The sequence below is a fragment of the Myotis daubentonii genome, chromosome X (assembly GCF_963259705.1).
Source record: "Myotis daubentonii chromosome X, mMyoDau2.1, whole genome shotgun sequence".
NCBI lineage: Eukaryota > Metazoa > Chordata > Mammalia > Chiroptera > Vespertilionidae > Myotis > Myotis daubentonii.
Genome location: NC_081861.1, coordinates 35,554,554 through 35,574,199, shown reverse-complemented (window position 1 = coordinate 35,574,199; position 19,646 = coordinate 35,554,554). Strand labels below are relative to the sequence as shown.

The 19,646-nt window shown below is 39.9% G+C and overlaps 1 protein-coding gene across 2 annotated transcripts in view; it reads right to left on the bottom strand.

The window, feature by feature from the left end:
• The window catches only part of TENM1 (teneurin transmembrane protein 1), a 641,347-nt gene that overhangs the window by 398,592 nt on the left and 223,109 nt on the right, over nt 1-19,646 (bottom strand). The window contains exon 4 of one of the 2 annotated variants that reach the window (XM_059680479.1): nt 18,732-18,972. In XM_059680479.1, the coding sequence (XP_059536462.1) occupies nt 18,732-18,972 (241 nt within the window). Of the gene's footprint in view, nt 1-18,731; nt 18,973-19,646 lie in introns of those variants that run through there. The other variant, XM_059680478.1, reaches the window with a different exon arrangement.

The window sequence follows — 19,646 nt, the reverse complement described above, 5'->3', positions numbered from 1 at the left end:
GTCAGTTGGACATTTCTCTCGCAATCTGGGACTGCTGGCTCCTAACCGCACACCTGCCTGCCTGCCTGATCGCCCCTAACCACTCTGCCTGCTGGCTTTTTCACCCCCACCTTCCCTCCCTTGCAGGCTTGATCACCACCAACTTCCCCCCACTGCTGGCCTGCTCACCCCAAACTGCCCCCCTGCCGGCCTGATTGCCCCAACTGCCCCCCTGCCACCTTGCTCGTTCCCAACTGCCACCCCTGCTGGCCTGATCGCACCCAACTGACCCCCTGCTGGCCTGCTTGCTCCCAACTGCTCCCCACTGCTGGCCTGCTCGCGCCCAACTGCCCTCCCCTCCTGGCCTGATCACCCCTGACCATGTCTGCTTCAGCCACACCACCATGGCTTTGTCCGGAAGGTCTCCCAGTCTAATTAGCATATTACCCTTTTATTAGTATAGACATTATTTTTCATTTTCACTTGATTCTTACATAGGTTGTTGATTTTCTCATCCATCAGGTTTAGGAACTATATGACCCTTCGTCTCAATTCTTTTTCTGACATATTGCATGCCGCTATTTCATTTAGTTCCTTTTGGGGCTATTCCTTCTTTTCTTTTCTTTGGGGTTATTTCTTTGTCTCCCCATTTATGCTATCATGGAAAGTTCCAGGAGCCGAGTTGGTGGGGCCTGAGCCACTGTGGCAGGCTTGTCAGGATCATCGTGCACCCCAAGAATCACAGGAGAGCTCAGTTGCAAGATGCCCAGTCACAACATGTTGGTGTGAGTCCCGCATGTGCCTAGAGTCATGGGAGAACTCGGGACGTGTGGGCCCTCTGCTGCTGTGGCAGGTCAGTGGGAGAGGAATGCGCTCCAGGTCTCACAGGTGCCTATGGCCAGGATGGCTGGAGTCTCAGTGTCTGTGGGTGTGCAGCTGTGGTAGCAAGTCTTTGTCCAGGGTGGCTGTAGGGTCCTGGTTTGCATCTGAAGCCAGTCTGGGTCATGGTGAAGCTGGGCTCCTAGGCACAGAATTTCTTCCCTTCAATATGGCTTGGCTTCTGTGCCAGTGCCATCCTCCCGGGAGTGCTTGCAGTGGTAGCGGGGGCTCCCTGTCTAAGAGAGTCCCATCTTAGATCCCATGAATGTCATCTAGTATCTAACTGTACACACACACACACACACACACACACACACACACACACCACACATGTCCACACACTCCCCTTTTGCTCCCTCACTCTCTCACACTTTCCCCCTCACTGCTGACCTGCCAGCCACCATCTTCTATAACCAGAACATGCAGTTTTAAAGTAGTTAATATCCCTATGGTAGGGAATGTTCCTCTTTATTTTTGTTATTTATTTTTATAATTTTTACAGTTTATTTAATTGATTGGGGTGGCATTGGTTAATAAAATTATATAGGTTTAAGGTATACAATTCTACAATACCTAATCTGTACACTGTGTTGTGTGTGTGTTGACGACACCAAGTCAAGTCTCCTTTCATTACCATGTATCCCCCCCTTTACCTTCTTCTATCTCCCCACCCTCCTTTCCCTCTGGGTAATCACTACTATTGTCTGTGTTCATGAGTCTTCCTTTTTTTGTTTGTTTAATCTCTTCATCCTTCTCACTCAGCCCCCTATTCCCTCCCCTCTGACAGCTGTCAGTCTATTCTTTGTATTCATAAGTGTTTCCACTTTGTTTGTTAGTTCATTTTGTTCAATATATTCCACATATTAATGAAATTATATGGTACTTGTCTTTGGCTGTCTTATTTCACTTAGCATAATACTTTCCAGGTCCAAGTGGAAAGACTTCTAGAAAAAGATTGTCTTGCCAGGCACTTAAGTTCTTATCTCCCTTTCCAAGCTCACAGCTGTTCCTTCCTTGAGGCCTTTTGCACTTGAGATTGGTCTATTATCCAAACAAACACCCTAAATCCTAGGGCCAAAGAACATACACAACACACTCATAATTGCCTCAAAAGTTTGCCCTTTCTGACCAAACAAGGAAATCATCATAGGAGATGGAGAATAGAAAACATTTTCTACTTTCAATTTTTAAAATTGCTTTTTAAATTGTCCCCCTCATGAACCTGTCATGAGACATAAATCTAAAACCTGACATACTGATTAGAACATGCAGAATATATAATGATCACAGCAAATGAAACATTAACTCCCTCAGGTTATGCCACCTAAGAAACAGTCAAATTCAGCTTTGTGCTGTGCTCTAAAGCTCAATAACTATAATCTCACTTAAGCACAGGAGAATTTGTGAAAACCAGGACTTCCTTCTACAGAAATGTTCTCTCTCAGGTCCCCTGTCGTGTGGATTCCAGAGCTCAAAGAAAAATCCATTGGTTCATTTTAATTATTCAGGGACAGCACAGGGAGATAAACAAGGGAAGGTAAACCTCAAAGAATTCATGCACTTCTTTGACCTCTTAAAATTACATTTATATTTGGTAAAAATAATATTAAACCTGAAATTATTTTCTTTCTGCATCATTGTCAATACTCAGAAAGAAAAAAAAAACATATTGGATTCACAGGGTATAGTATAGAAATGGCTGGTTGGAACTTAAACCCAATTTATTTTGTATTTTTATCCTTGAATAAGAAACAAAATGAAGTTACATTTATTTCATAATTAGTAAGAGACAGACAATATGAAAGATAATATCAAAACTTCTGTAGCTTCACCATATGACCCAAAGCAAGGTAGATTTATAACTAAGTTGTATCTTAAGGCCTGTTTCTATGAAGGGTTTTGTTCTTAAATTCATTTATTTAACAAACTTTTACTGAGCACATATTGAGTATATCATAGTTTAGTCTTGTACTGGCCTAAGACTGCCTATTTACCTATACTTGCCTTCCATGATCACTAACCCCTGACAGAAAGGGATATGTAGTGTCTTCCTCATTTCCCCTTGGCTATTTGGAATTCTGAAAGAATCACAACTGCTCAACTTAAATTCATCTGACTTGTTTGGGGACCTCACCTAGAATTAGTTATCTTGCAATTAATTAGAATCCAACTAACTGGAAAGCTCAATTGAGCAGGATACATTTTTTAAACACTCATCCTAGGATACAACCGGATATGTCCCCTGACAGGGAATCGAACCAGCAAGTTTTCAGTGCACAGGACAATGCTCCAACCAACTGGGCCACTTCAACTGCACTGAGCAGTATACTTTCAGTGAAGGGGTAAATGAAAAGAAGTCAACCCAGAGAATAACAGCCATAGTAAAGCCAGAAAGGACCTCCAATATAATTTACCTCTAATCCTTCATCTGACTGTGGAGAAAAATGAGGTTGAGAGGAAGAAAGAGACATTTTCAAGGTCACACAGCTATTAAGTGGCAGAACTAGACTTGAACTCGATTTCTAACTCTAAATCCAGTGCTTTGTCAACTACTTACAAAAGGCCATCCAAAATTTGCAAAGGATATCCTGGGACCACTAGACATTTTGTCCACTCTACAATATCTTTTATACCTAGATTGCTGTACAATAAAAAATCATGTTCAAAATGACAACCCCAACATTCGGTAAGATTTTCAATTATAAAATATTAAATTATGATAATTTGGATTAAATGGAAAGTAGATTCATATTTAAGAATGATTTTCAACAAGAATGGCAATTTTTAAAAAGTTCTATTTAACCTTAAGCTAACCACCAAATCCAATTAACCAGAACCCCCAATTTTCTGGGCATTTAGGCTGATCAAGATTTTAATATAAATAGAATAAAATCTAGATTATGTCTCTAGGCAGGGAAATTTAACTGAACTATAAATATTCACTAAAAGACAGAAAGGGAAGACTTGTGGTTCTTTATATGGTTCTTTATATTTCAGAGACAAGTTGTTATAGTGGAAAGAATATTGAGTTGGTTGCATAAAGACATGCATTTCAGCTCTAACTCTTGTTCTAAGTGTTGTGTGGACACATTATTAAAATTTCCAAAGACCCAATTTCTTTATATTTATAATGGGCATGATTTCTATTATGTCTACCTCTCAGGTTTTTTCTTTTTAGTTTAAAATAAGATAATGAAAAAGGGACTTTGGACAATCAAAAATTATACACATACACTTACATATGCACATATTCCTACATGTTCACACATACATGTACATACATACAATATAAATCTAAAATCTGAGTATTTTGAATATGACACATGAGAAAAAGTGTTTAGCTACAAGTGTATCTACTAAAAAGCAACCAACCATGTTGCCATAAATTTATCTAAGTTAATGATACTATTCAGGATAGTAAATCACAAAATTTGAAAGATTAGACTGTCATAGATAAAACAAAACAATTATTTTAGTTGAAAGGTGGGAGAAATAGCAGATTGTGAATAATTTTATCAAGAAGAAAATCAATTTACTTAGGGGGCCAATATAGTGCCACAAAAGAAAAGAATCAATGATGTCTGTGGTTTTATGATGTACTTAATATTTTGATAGTTAAACTGGAAATAGTCATAAGTTAGCATTTATAGTTTATATTGTCAATGAAAGCCCTGTGCGTACATGTCACCAGAAAAATATCTTCATTAGTAAAAGGGCAGTGCCTAGTGTTTTGTGTATGCCAGATGGAGACAGGAAGTCTAAATTTAATCTTGGGCTGGCCAATGATATCTACCTGCTCTTAGGAATATGGCTTATATTGAGATTCAACTTTAAAAATACCTCCTCTGATATAAGATTTGCAAAGGCAAACTTCGGGCACCTAAAAGATTTATTATTGCTGGAAGGCAGTGTCATCATCAGCTGTATGCCCTTGTGAGACTTGGAAACCTAGAAAAGCATGCATTGCTGTGTGGAATCATGCTGTTTTCCTTCTTTCTTTTTTAAATGTGTTTTTATAGATTTTGAGAGAGAGACAGAAAGGGACAGGGAGAGAAAGAGAAACATCAAGGTGAGAGAGAAACATTGATTGGTTGCCTCCTGTATGCACCCTGACCAGAATCAAACCTGCAACCTGAGCATGCACTTAGACCAGGAATTAAACTGGTGACCGTTCAGTGCACAGGACAACACTCCAACCAACTGAGCCAAACTGGCCAGGGCAAGTTTCCTTATTGTTTTTAAATATATTTTTGTTGATTTCAGAGAGGAATGGAGAAAGAGATAGAAACATCAATGATGAGAGAGAATCATTGATCAGCTGCCTCCTGCATGCCCCACACTGGCAATTGAGTCCACAACCTGGGCATGCGCCCTGACAGGGAATTGAACCATGACCTCCTAGTTCATAGTTTGATGCTCAACCACTGAGTCACACCGGCCGGGCTAATTTCCTTATTCTTTACATTAAGGAAACAATCTCTAACTGGGTGTCGGTTTATTTCTGTCAACCATATTTGCCATCCTTGTGACTACTGTGTACCTCCTCACTTAATGTAGTTCCCCCTCTTTTTTCCCTCCTCCAATTTATATGAAAGATTACCCAGATTGAGCTTCCTCTCAATCTAATATTCCATTTCAAAAGAGTAGTCTCTGAAACCTTCTGTTTCCATTTTCTCATCTCTTAACAATTCTTCAAACCCACTGCAGACTAGCTTCTGTCTCATCACTGTACTAAAATTGGTTGCTTATAATTCAAGAAGTCTGTAGTAGACAGAATCAGTGGTTTCTTCTCATCCACACTCTGTTTGACCCTTCTGAGACACTTGAAAATCATGACTACTATCTCCTTGAAATTTTCTCCTCTCTTGTTCTCCTCTGTGATTACTCCTCAATCACTATGCTAGCTTTGTCTCCTTTATGGACTCCTAAGATGTGTTCCCATGGTTTGCTTTATAGCCTTTTTCTAGCACTATACTCTTAGCAACTAGAATAGTGGCTAGTGCATAGTAGGCACTCAATACAGATTTGTCAAAATTTGTTAGAACTTACCTATGCAAGAATTCATCATAGCCTTTATAATAAACCATTTTTCATTTAAAATATTACTCACATTCTTATAACCTTAGATATCACACCAAAAAAAGTAACAGAACAGAGAAGCAGATGTTACTGTTGATTTGCTTATCTGTTCGCCAAAGGGGACAATTCTTTTTGAGCATTCCTATTTCTTAATTGGAATACTCAGTACTGTACTTTCATGATTCTTGCAGAGATATTTTAAAGACCTCAAAACATAACCTGATAATATCTCGTGCTTATAAAGTTACAAACATTTTTGTGTTGTGAAATTAATAAAGAACCAGTTGGATTTTCCCAAAGGGAGATGTTTAATAGAATGTCTTACACACACACACACACACACACACACACACACACACACACACACACCTCTGTAGAAAATAAAGAGAATAATTGACAGGAAATACTTGTTTGCTACTTCAAATATATGTCATATTTTTAGTAAAATATAATAAATACATGTCTATTAATTAATATGACATGGCAATGAAAATATTTATTATGAGTAACTAGATAAGTAACTTTGTATTCAATTAAGTTGTTAAGAATTATTTTTTCTCTTGATCAAAACCACATATTTCTGGTTATAAATATTCAACCTAGGAGACTGAAGAATATATGATGAGGAAGGGCAAAAAGGTTGCTATAGAGATTCCCCTAAAATTTAATTTTTGTTTGCTTTCTCATTTGAAAATGAGATGATTGATAAAATTAGAAAGCAAACAAAAATTAAATTTTAGGGGAATCTCTATAGCAACCTTTTTGCCCTTCCTCATCATATATTGTCCAGAAGCCCTCAGGGGTGGGAGGCGACCCGGTGATCAGGGGAAGGCGATGTCCCATCACACCTCTGCTGTTGCCACTGCCAGCAGTGCAAGCCTTGGCAAGTCCTGGTTACCTGAGCCTCGGGCAGCCCTGGGCAGCGGGGCATCCGCCATCTGAGGCTTGCCTGTGCCTTGGGCTAGCTCTGGATGGCTGGGGAGCTGAGAGGACTGGGGGACTCCAGAGGCAGGCGCCACTATCTTGTGGCTGTGGGCGCTGCCATCTTTGAGGGCAGGGCATTCAATTAGCATATTCCCTCCTTATTGGCTGTGGGCGCCGCCATCTTTGTGATGACATGAGGGTCAATTAGTATATTCCTTCTGATTAAATAGGATGAAACTGAGAATAGTCAATTCAAAAGCATTTTTTAAAATCTTAGCACAACCAAAGTGACTAGGGACTCTATCATAATAATCTCCAAAATACTGTCCTTCATGGCCTAAGCACAATAGACTATTATAGATATACTAGAGGCCCAATGTGTGAAATTCATGCAAGAGTAGGCCTTCCTTCCCCCGGTTGCTGGCACTGGCTTCCCTCTGGCACCCAGGACCCAGGCTTCCCTCCGGTCGCCAGCAGGCACCTAGGACCCAGGCAGGCCAGGCTTTGTCCAGAAGTTTGTCTGGAAGGTCGTCCAGAAGGACGTCTGGTCTAATTAGCATATTTCGCTTTTATTATTATATATTTTTACTCTCAATATGTAAAATATATTTTTAAGACTACAGAACTCTCCTTTATGTAAATTTAACATATACCACATCCATCACTGTGTGTAGGCTGAAGAGCTTGGTTGATTCCTGTTCATCTGGAGTAAACAGGATTTATAGGTCATAGATTAGTTCTACAAAGTCTTTTCCTGTCTTAAAAAGAATCTTTAAATCTATGGCTAAAGATAGATTTTGCTAACCCCAGTGCTATTAAAGGATTAAAGCATGAGATATTGTTGAATCTAAGCACTGAATATGTATAATCTGAACTTTTTTGTCTCTAGTCATTATTAAAGGAAAACATTATGTCTCTATATCTATTTTTACAATGCAAATATCCTGAGTATGGGGACTACTTATAAATGTTAGATTTTAGTAGTACTATATAATAAAGAAATATAACCACCATTGGGGAAATTACTTTTATGGGTTAGTATTTGAAGAGAGAAACATCGAGTGGTTGCCTCCTGCATGCACCCCAACCAGGGATGGAACCTGTAACCTGGATATGTGCCCTACTGAGAATCAAACTCATGACCTTTTGGTATACAGGACAATATTCAACCAACAGAACCACAATGGCCAGGGCTATTAACCCATTTTTAAGATCAGAAAACTGAGGTTAAGAAACTTTCAATAATTTGCCTAGGAACATAAAACTAGTAAAGAGCAGAACTGAACCTCAAAACCGCATCTACTGGTTTCTACAATCCAAATACTTAGCCACTCTTAAAAACTTTTATGAAGAAGGCACAAACAAAATAACTTAGGTATCAAGGCTTATTACACAGGAAGGAAGAAATTTTCTGGAGAAAATCACAGAAGAAGATTTATGAACTCTAGTATATGCAAAGATGGGTCCCTTGATAAGGAAAGAGACCATGGCAATTTAACAGTAGGAATTTCAGAATGAAATTTAGATTTCTGGCTCATACCTTATGGATTATGGGCTTTTGTTTCCAGAATGATTATCCTTATTAGTATTAGATGAAACATTTGCTCACAGAATAGCCAACCTATTAAAAGGGTTGAAATAGAAAATGGAGAAAAGGGAGAGGAAGAACAGGAAGAATAATGTCTAATATTACTGAAATAAATAACTGGTGATTGTGTATGATTTCGAGTGCAATATGTTCTTCCCAGAATGTCCTTTCTTCCGATTTTTACCTAATGCCTCCTCATGATTTTATATAAAAATGACTTTTAAGCCATTTTCACAGGGAAATTTCCATTTTCCTTCTTTCAACTATCTCAATACTTCCTTTGTCACCACTATTCTTACCTGGATTAGGTCGACTACCTCCAAGCCTCCCTACCATGGAATAACTTAAATTTAAAGCAGCACTTCTCATGTATTGTTTTTTATTTTGCTTGGCTTTCCCTAACACAGCAAGTAGTTGAATGTGAAGACCTAGACCCACAGCCTGGGTTCAAGTTTGACCTGGATCTGCTACGTCATACTTGTAGGATTTTTCAAAGTTCTTTAACCCTTCTGGACCTCAGTTTCCTCATCTGTCAATGAAGATGGTAACACCAACAGTACCTACTACATGGAGTTATTGTAAGGATTAAAGCAGTTGATTAATAAATACTCAGAAGAGATTAATCAAAGACCTTATCTATGGGCACAGGCAGTAGGGTGGTGAAGGGCTGGGGTGGGGTGGGAACCGGGTTGGGGGCAGTGGGGAAAAATAGGGGGATATTTGTAATACTCTCAACAATAAAGATTAAAAATAAATAAATAAAAATAAATACTTAGAACAGTGTTTGGTATGATGCTATATATTTAGCTATCATTATTACTAGTACTAGACCCCAAGTTTCCTGAGTACAAGGACTCATTCCTCAGAGTAACAACAGTACATGATGAATAATCAGTAACTGCTCACTGAATGCCTCCCTGTGCAGGGCATGCTCAACAATCCACAGACTGGGAGGTCTATGTGAATATTGGATACTATTAGGGCAGATTAAAGCTAATGCACTCTCTGAACTCTAGTGACTAAATTTCTATCCTTGACAGTGGGGCAATTCTAGGTTCTTATATTGAAAATAAAAATATTTATTGCACACTTTCTATGTGCCCAGCTTGGAGCAGACAGTTTATATCTATTATCTTATTCAGTTCTCAAAACAACCCCACAAGGTAGGGTATGTAATTTTCTTTACAACAGATGGAGAAACAAAGACCATGGAAGTTAAATAATGTGTCCAAGTTTACAACCATATAAGTAGCTTAGTCCAAGGCTCTTTAAGCATATATGCTTAATATATCATCCAGGTTCTCCATTTCATCTCTGGCAATGGTCCCTTCTTTCCAGGTTGTGAAAGACATTCCCCTCACCCAACCATAAAACAGATAATCCAGACATTAGGAATGCTGAGAGAAGTCTTAGAGGAGGAGCCAGAAAGTCTGATTCTGAGTAAGGAAGGGTCCAGGGCAGGCATAGCCTTGAATGTACTAGGTAGTCATTGCACTGTTTCTATGAATGACAGAAGACAGGTAACAATCCAAAAGCTGTTCTGGAGATTTATCACAGAGCAATCTTACAAAGCCTCACAGATATGTGCCATCAAAACTTAGGAGAGGAAATGGTTCTCATAATTGGAATTTGCTGGTTGTTGTGAATTGAATATTTGTACCTACCCCATTCATATGTTGAAAACTAAACCACCCCGGTGTGATAGTATTTGGAGTGGAGCTTTTGGAGGTGATTAGGTCATGAAGGTGGAGCCTTCATTATTGGTATTAGTGCCCTCAAAAGGAGAATCCATCCATTCAGCCATATGAGGACACGGGGAAGATAGCAGTCTATGAATTAGGAAGCGGGTTCTCATCAGACACTGAATATGCCAGTGCCTTGATTTTGGACTTCTCAGCATCGAGAACTGTAAGAAGTAAGTGTTCCTGTTTTAACCACCCAGTAAAGGGGATTTTGTTTATAACAGCTGAAATAGACTACTATATTGGTGAAAGAGTATATTCCATTTAAAAGAACACTAAGAGAGGAAGTAAAACGAAGCTGTATGTTTTTACTTGGGGGAAATCATGAACATAAGGGTAAAAACATCTTTAATTAGATGATAGAAATAGAAAGGGACAAAAAGTAGAGTAGTTTCTTGTGTATTATTTTTGCTATTATTGTTCTAGCATCTATCAAGTGCTTACTATGTGCCTGCTAATCTAAGTATACTGCAACCATTAACTCATTTACTCTTCATAACAGCCTCATAGGTAGGTGCTACTAGCAACCTTACATTAAAGATGAGAAAAATGAGGCATAGTGAAGTAATATGACAAAGGTCAAATAGCTAATAGATGGTGGACCAGGAAATCTACAATAAGCTTTTTGGCAAGATGGGGAAATGGATGCTCATTTCTAATACTGATCACCAAAGTGTCCTAAGAATAGTGTAGTAAACATGAGTGATTTCAATTCCAAAGATATCTGCTAGATATATCATTTAACTAAAGGCAAATATAGGATAAGTCCCAAACTTCCCTTGTTGATGACTCTATCTCCTAGAAGGTAGAGAAAATGATAAGGAGACATATTTCTCTCACTGACTCAAAAAAGAGAAACTGGTGAGTTGAAGGTGATAGAAATCTTTAGATAAAACAACCATTTTAGCTTAGAGTCCCTAAGTGTATTATAAAGCAAAAATCTTAGACTTTAGGAAAGTAATTTGCTAAAAGGTATAATCCCATGTCCTGAGACACTCTAAAAAAGAGATGAATTTAAAGTTGGTAAGGTTTTTGCCTATAGACCTGTGTGCCTGTACTGGGAGCTTACCATTCAGTTTAGGTTTCTAAAGAACATGTATAAACATGTACACTATGGAATATTACTTCACCATAAAAATGAAACCTTACCATTTTTGACAGCATGGATGGACCTAGCTGGAGTGGCCAAACTTTCTGACTCGAGGGCCACAATGGGTTCTTAAACTGGACTGGAGGGCCGGAACAAAAGCAAGGATGGAGTGTTTGTGTGAACTAATATAAATTCAAAGTAAACATCATTACATAAAAAGGTACGGTCTTTTTTTTTTTTAAGTTTTATTCATTTCAAATGGGCCGGATCCGGCCTGCGGGCCGTAGTTTGCCCACGGCTGACCTAGAGAGTATTATATTAAGTGAAATAAGTCAGTCATAGAAAGACAAATAGCATATGATTTCACTTACATGTGGAAACTAAAGAATAATATAATGAACTAACAAAATAGAAACACACTCATAGATACAGAGAACAGACTGATGGTTGCCTGAAGGGAGAGGGTTGGGTGAAAAAGGTGAAGGGATTGAAAAGTACAGATTGGTAGCTACAAAATAGTCATGGGAATATAAAGTGCAGCATAGAAATATAGTCAATAATATTGTAATAACTATGTATGGTGCCAAGCAGATACTGGAAATATTAGGAAAACACTTTGTAAAGTATATGATTATCTAACCACTATGCTGTTCACCTGAAATTAATACAAAATAATATTGGATGTAAACTATAATTGAAAATAAAATTTAAAAACAGAACATGTACCAAAATAAAGGGATGAAACTCAAGGATATCAACTAATGAACTCATATGCGTATATTCATAACCCATAGACATAGACAGTGGGTGATGAAGGATGGGGAGGGGAGGAAGGAGAGAACAATGGGGGGAAAAGGGACATATATAATACTTTCAATAATAAAGATTTATAAAAATAAATACATACAAGAGGCTGTGATGAAAATAACACCAAGAAGGGTCATACCCTAGATGAGCCTGAAGCTTGAAAAAACTGCTAAAAATGACTTAAGAGTTTTTGGGTTGTGGGGATTGGGCTGAAACTGACAGTCCGACATCCCCTGAGAGGTCCCAGGTAGGGAGAGGGTGCAGGCCAGACTGAGGGACCCCACCGGTGCATGAATCCATGCACCAGACCTCTAGTATGCATATAAGATCTTTGGTTAATTTCTTCCCACCTTCCCTACACCCTTCTTCCCTCTGAGATTCATCAGTTTGTTCCATGTTTCCATGCCTGTGTGTTGAGCGTCTACCCCCTGGTGGTCAGTGAGCATCACAGCTACCAGTTGAATGGTCAAACAGTCAGACACTTAGCATATTAGCCTTTTATATATATACTAGAGGCCCAGTGCACAAAAATTTGTGCACTTGAGGGGGTTCCTTCAGCCAGGCCTGTGCCCTCTCACAGTCTGGGACCCCTCAGGGGATGACCACCTGCTGGCTTAGGCCCGCTCCCCGGGGGATTCGGCCTAAGCTGGCAGTCAGACATCCCTCTGGCAGCCCGGGAGCCCTCAGGGGATCCCCACTTGCCAGCGGGGAGCAGGCCTAAGCTGCAGTCGGACATCCTTAGCGCTGCTGAAACGGGAGAGGCTCCCACCACCACCGCTGTACTGGCAACAATCAGCCTGGCTTGTGGCTGAGCAGAGCTCCCACTGTGGGAGCACACTGACCACCAGGAGGCAGCTCCTGCATTGAGCGTCTGCCTCCTGGTGGTCAGTGTGTGTCATAGTGACCAGTCATTCCCAGTTGTTCTGCTGTTAGGGTCAATTTGCATATTACCCTTTTATTATATAGATGTTTAGAGCAAGAAGAACAAGGCTAGGACAGATGTGCGACTCATGCAAAGTTACTGGATGACCAAAATTAGGGAGGCTTTCTCAATGACTCATTTTCTTTGTAAAAAGAATAATGATTGACTTACAAGGGTAAAAATAATGATCAATAACTGTAAGTGGAAGCCCAAGAGAGGCAATGTGCTCATAAGAAGGCACTCAACTGCTCTAAATGAATTAAAATTATATCTCAGAGTGGTTGCTTGGATTACCTACTCATAGTAGTTAAAGTTTCAAGACTGTGGTATAGTAAAATGTGTCAGAAGAAAGAAGACAGCAAATATTGACTTTGGTTTTCTAAAGGGACAGGAAGCTCAAGGGCTCCTTAGACTAGACCAGTGATGGCAAACCTATGACACACATGTCAGAAGTGACACACAAACTCATTTTTTTGGTTGATTTTTATTTGTTAAATGGCATTTAAATATATAAAATAAATATCAAAAATATAAATCTTTGTTTTACTATGGTTGCAAATATCAAAAAATTTCTATATGTGACACGGCACCAGAGTTAAGTTAGGATTTTCCAAAATGCTGTCATGCCGAGCTCAAAAGGTTCGCCATCACTGGACTAGACCAAGAAACATTATGTTGAATGAGTGTAAAATTCTAGAATAGGTTATTTAAAAGGTTGATTTATAAGCACTTAGAAAAAAACAGTTACCATGAGAAGGCAGCATATATTCTCTAAGAACAAGTCATGTAGGACAAATTTTGTTTCATTTATATTTTTGACATGGTTATTGGATTGACAGATCAATGAAAACATATGTATGCTATATCTGGATATCAGCAAGGCTTTTGACAAGGTCTCTCATGATATGCCTGTGAACAAGATGGAGAAATGTGTCTTGTATGTTTAGTAAAAGAATGCTGCCTGATGGAAAAATATCAACCTGCAGGAAGGTTCCAGTGGCATGCCACAGAGCTCTGATCTTGATCTTGTCCAATGAACTATTTTTATTAATGACCTACATGAAAATGAAGAAAGCATACCTAACAAACCTACTGATGGCACAATTATGATAGCAATGCTATGCAAATACTTTGTATGGCAGAATTAGAATTAAGCTACATCTCCACAGGATAACGAGTTGAAATCAAATTAGGTAAAATCAAGCCTCTAAACATATTTCCACCTGCATTCCTCCCTCATCCCAAAAACACAACTTAAAATAGCTTCAACTATATAATTATATATTAAAGTGTGGCTTAGCCTCAAAACTTGTTAAAAAGTTTTAAGAGTTTAGTTAAAAGTATTCTTGATGTGTATCAGTAGTGTATGTGGCTATCAGAAAAAGCTGATATTGAAGTGAACAGCATTAATGGAAACAGAAGAAGGGACACAACTGATTGCTGGCCATTCCTAAATGAGTCAATCAAGGCAATTGTCTGGGAAGAGTTTCATCTAAGGCACTTCAGATCTACTCCCAGCCCTTGTTCAAGGGGTGGCCAAAATGGCCATGCTGGTGCTTTTATTAATCATAGAACCTTTGTCTCCGCTCAGCCTCAGCTGACTAAGGGAATAACTGACAGGGCTTGCTAAGAAACTTAAATGCAGCCTAGCACAAAAGAGGTGAACTGGGCTCATAGATTTCCCCCTCTCAGGTTTTTGAACTGAAGGGGAGCAGAATTTGCCACCCCTATTTTTCTCTGGCATTTTTCTTATTTGGGGCTGATTATTTTTAATTAAATGCAAACACAGGAGAAGCTCTGAAAGCCAAGTAAAAATTAACTTTTGTAAGAGTTGTTTACATGTATATGGGAAATTTCTATTTGTAACGGTGTCTACCTCCTTGTACCAGGAGGAGGAAGATGAGTCAATCCTTAGAGACTCTTTTTAAAATTGATTTTTTGAGAGAGAGGAGGAAAGAGAGGGAGAGAGAAACCTTAGTGGGAGGGAGAAACATCAATGAGTTGACTCTTGTATATGCCCCAACTGGGAATCAAACACACAATCTGGGTATGTGCCCTGACTAGGAATCAAGCCCACCACCTTCTGGTTCACGGGACAACACTCCAACCAACTGAGACAGTGTGGCCAGGGCTCTCTGGAGACTCTTAATAATTGAGAAGGAATAACAACTTTACTCTTTTTCACTGTGCCTTTCCTAATAATCTCCCATAACTGGCTCCCCACCCCCAACATCTTTCTTTTGTCATTAATCTAAAGACTAGAGTGCATGAAAATTCATGCACTGGAGCCGGGGGGAGGGGTCCCTCAGCCCGGCCTGCCCCCTCTCACAGTCCAGGAGCTCTCAGGGGAGGGAGGTGACCCAGTGATCAGGAGAAGGTGATGCCCCATCACACCTCTGCTGCTGCCACTGCCAGCAGCACAAGCCTTGGCCGGCCCTGGTTTCCTGAGCCTCGGGCAGCCCTGGGCAGCTGCACAGCTGCCATCCAAGGATTGCCTGTGCCTCGAGCCGGCCCTGAGTGACTGGGGGGCTGAAGGGACTGGGGGATTCCAGAGGCAGGCGTATGGAGTGGCTGGGCCCATGTGGGGGCGGGCCCTGCTTTGCTGCACGCCTGCCGCCCCGGCGGGGCTGAGGGGACTGGGCACCACCATCTTGTGGCTGTGGGTGCTGCCATCTTTGAGGGCGTGGCAGTCAATTAGCATATTCCTTCCTTATTGGCTGTGGGCACCGCCATCTTTGTAACAGCATGAGGGTCAATTAGCATATGCCCTCTTTATTAGATAGGATTGTATTTAAGGTGATGGCTTAGGCCACTTCAGGAGATTACTCAGTTTTTCTGGGTGTCTCCTGTGTATACAGGAGGTACACATATTATTAAACTTCTGTTTGTTTTTGCCCTGGTAAGCTTTTATTATAGGGTAGTTTCAGCCAAGAACCTATAATAGTAAAAGGAACATAATTTTCTTTTACTACAAGATAATCAGATAGTTAGCAATGGGACATGCAGCTGAAGTGATGGAGTGAGAGATGCCAGTGGGTACAGTGGAGTCACGTGGTGGCAGTGGAAACTAGACAATGTTATGACAAAGTAGAAACTATGTGGTAGATAAAAAATATAATGAGCTGATGATACACTATTGGACAAAGAAAGAGACAGAGAGGGGGCAAATATTTAGAGGACTGCCGAGTCATATTAGTGCCAGAGACCCATAGGGCTTACCTGGCAGTGAGAATTTACCAAAATTTCCTGGGTTCCTAGGAACTGACTAAATACTTAAAAAGATGCTTGCAAATACTCCAGGCAACCTGAGTGACCTCTGCTCCTTGCAACCAAAGAGCCTCCTAAGAACCCACACCTACGTTCTGCCTTGGCCATGACACTTCAACAGCAGTTTGGACAAACTGAAATGTGGGACTGACATGCAGAGAGACCAGGATGGAGGATTTGAAACCAGTTAATTCGAGGAATAGCTGAAGGAACTGGGGACACATTTAGCTCAAAGAAGAGAAGAATCAGGAATACTGAAGGGCTTTCAGGTGTGAGAGGGACTTTATTTATTCTGTGAGACCCTGGAGCCAGATCTGGGAGAAACGGGCAGAGTTAAGAGGTGGGAGATTTTGGTTCAATAATAACTTTCCAGTAGCTGTTTGAGATGACACGGAATGCCTTAGGAATAAGTCAGTTCCCTATTATGAAGATAGTATTTAAAGAGAGGCAGGTGACCACTTAGTACAGGTAGCAATATTTCCTTTGAACTGTATAGTGCTTTACAATGTATGAAGTACTTTCTGAAAAACTAGCTTGATCTTCCTAACAACCTGTTGAGACAGGCCTTTTTCTATTCGTTTTTACAGATGAGGAAGCTGAGGCTCACAGAGGCTATGTTGCACAGCTCATGAGTAGGTGTCAGGTCACCCACAGTTACCTTTGATTGAATACACATGAAAACATTTTAAAGGCTGTATTTGGAAAATCCCAGCTGATCAGACTGATAGGTTTTCTAGGATTTTAAAAAATTCATCTTTGTGATACAGAATATATTTTCAAATATACTAAAAAGGTACTCTCTGCTCAGTCTCACATGAAAACTTATGTTCTTCTCAGTGTCTTATGAAACTGAGAGCAATTAATACATTCCTTGCATAGATACAGAAGGTCCGTGGGTGTAGTTTGTACAAACATGCCTAGATGTACATTTCAAATAAGAATAGTTCTCTCTCTCCACTTGCCAGAGCCCATTCCCCATACTCCTTTCAGATTTCCTGTTATTTGGCTTCTTGGAGGAAAGGAGTGTGTTTGCTTGTCAGGATTGCTAGTTAGCCAGATTGCCCCAGTGTTTCCTTAGCTCTCTGTCACTAAGCCCTGCAAAGGAATTAAAAGAAGAATGAGTAATCACCACTGTTAGTGAAAACTCCTTGAAGATATACTGTACATTAGTCACTGCTTTGCTCACTTCATTCACCTCCCTGCCTTCAATTAAAAAATAAAAAAGAACACTATACAAACCCTATCACTAGCACAGTTCTAATTGGGTTATCTTCACCATATGTGCTGACTGCTATATTTTCTCTTGGAAGATAGCAGAAACATCACTTTATGAAACTATGTAATCTAGTAAGTGATGGATGATATAGAGTTTCCTGGATTTGGGCCAAAGTGCTTTTGGTTTGTTCGTGGTGACATATTCTGTGATGCCATGCCTGGCATTTAACTTAATATGCTGCTTAGGGAAAAAATAAGCAGCCTTATAATGTGGGTTTATTAGTCCTCCCATTTCTATTCCCATTACCAGATAGTGGGATAGAAATTGATCAGAATTGACACCAAACATTGCTTATGAAGTTATATATTACACCAACTGTTTACATACAAATGTATTTAGAAAAAATTTTGGTGGTAGATCTAAATAAGGCATAGAGAAGACAAGGGGGAGTCCTTGAATTTATAAGATAACAGAATACTGTGTTTTATTAGGTAATGTTTTTCATATTAATAGAAAGTTGTAATTTTCTATTTAAGATAGTGACTGGAAATGATGAACAGTTTCTCAGTTAATCACAGGTTGTGCTAAAAATATATTATGATTAAGGGACCTAGAGCTGTGGAGGAGTAGAATTTTAATCACATGACAAAGATTTGAGGAGTGACTCTGGAAACCTAAATACATGAAGTGACAGAAAAATAGAGGCAAACTTCTTTGCTCAAAAGACCAAACTTCATCCTAACGGCAGAATCAAGTTTTTAAAATTATACAAGGACGTCCAATTCATGAAGCAAATCCCTTCTTAAAATGTTGGAAGGCAAGTTACTATTTCAAAGAATCCTATAATAAATAAAATGCCCACTATTGCTGTTCCTCCAATTGTGTTTGGATCTTCCCATTTCTTTAAAAGAGGGATGATTGCCTTTTAGTAGTTTGAGGAAGCAATGATAGTCTTAAGTAATCGCTTTGTTTCCTATGTTTTAATGGGTGTCTGCCTTTGGAATGATTAGGCATCTATGGTTTCATCTTTTCACGTGTATCTGCTCTGGCCTGTGTCTGCTGGCGGGCCTGGATCTAGATGTGTGTTCCTATGTGTGCATTTGTGCTTGTGAAGGGCTCTGCATCTCTCTTCCAATGAGTGTCTTTGCGGATATTTATGGTAAGATGGGTTTCTGCACTCAGTAGAATCATTGTCTGCTAATCCTTAAGTTTAGCGGGGTCAGTAATAGTTCAAGTACCTGGTCTCCAATGGTATGTTGCTGTTCAAAACCCAGGTGTTATGCAGATGAACCGAATCCTGTGTACTGGTTGGAGGAGCTGGAGCAGCTGGGCTGGGCTGGCTGCGGGTAGTCATGGACCTCCTCTGAAGAGAGTCCGCTGTAGGGGGCGGCTTCCTTGCACAGGTGCAGGCATGAGGAGGTGGCGGTGGCGGCGGGAGGGGTCTGAAGGTGAACTGGTTGTGTGGGCTGCTCTGCATGTCTAAAAGGAGAGAAGAAAAACACAAAATAGAGACTTACTCTCCCACTTGGCAGTCAGGAAAACACAGCCTGTCAGATTTCACATTTCAGAATAATATAACCTGTGAGGTGTGGGAAGTGTTAAGTTCAGTCTATGTGAAAAAATGTCACTTGACTTTCAAAGACAAGTGCCCACATGCTCATGAAATGTAAAACATTCACAGTTGCATTTACATGTAAATTCTTCAGGGCTATTGCAGCTAAAAAGTAAATGAGGCCGCCTCACACAATTTGTCATAGTTTCTGCTACTGAACAAATAAATCATCAACAAGACACGAAGTTACAGAACAGAAGTGAGCCGATTTCCATCAGCTGCAAAAGTCGCACTTCGGAAAATACCAACGAAAGGCACAAATTTATTGCAAGGAAAATCATTCAACACTTCCAATAAAACTATAAGGCCACCTTCTGGCTCACCTCAAAAAAAAGATGCTAGCCTGCCTACACGGGAGAAAATCCATACTCCAGAAAAGCAGCTCACAAGTGTGTAACTCAACTACGTGAAACTAATCTCTCTGCCAGCCCCCCTAGTCAGAGTGCTACTTGTAAAAATAGGTTAAACGGAGTTTTTTCAGGTTATTATATATATATTTCCATGGTCACGCAAAGCACAGTCTGCACCCCGAGCCCTTCTG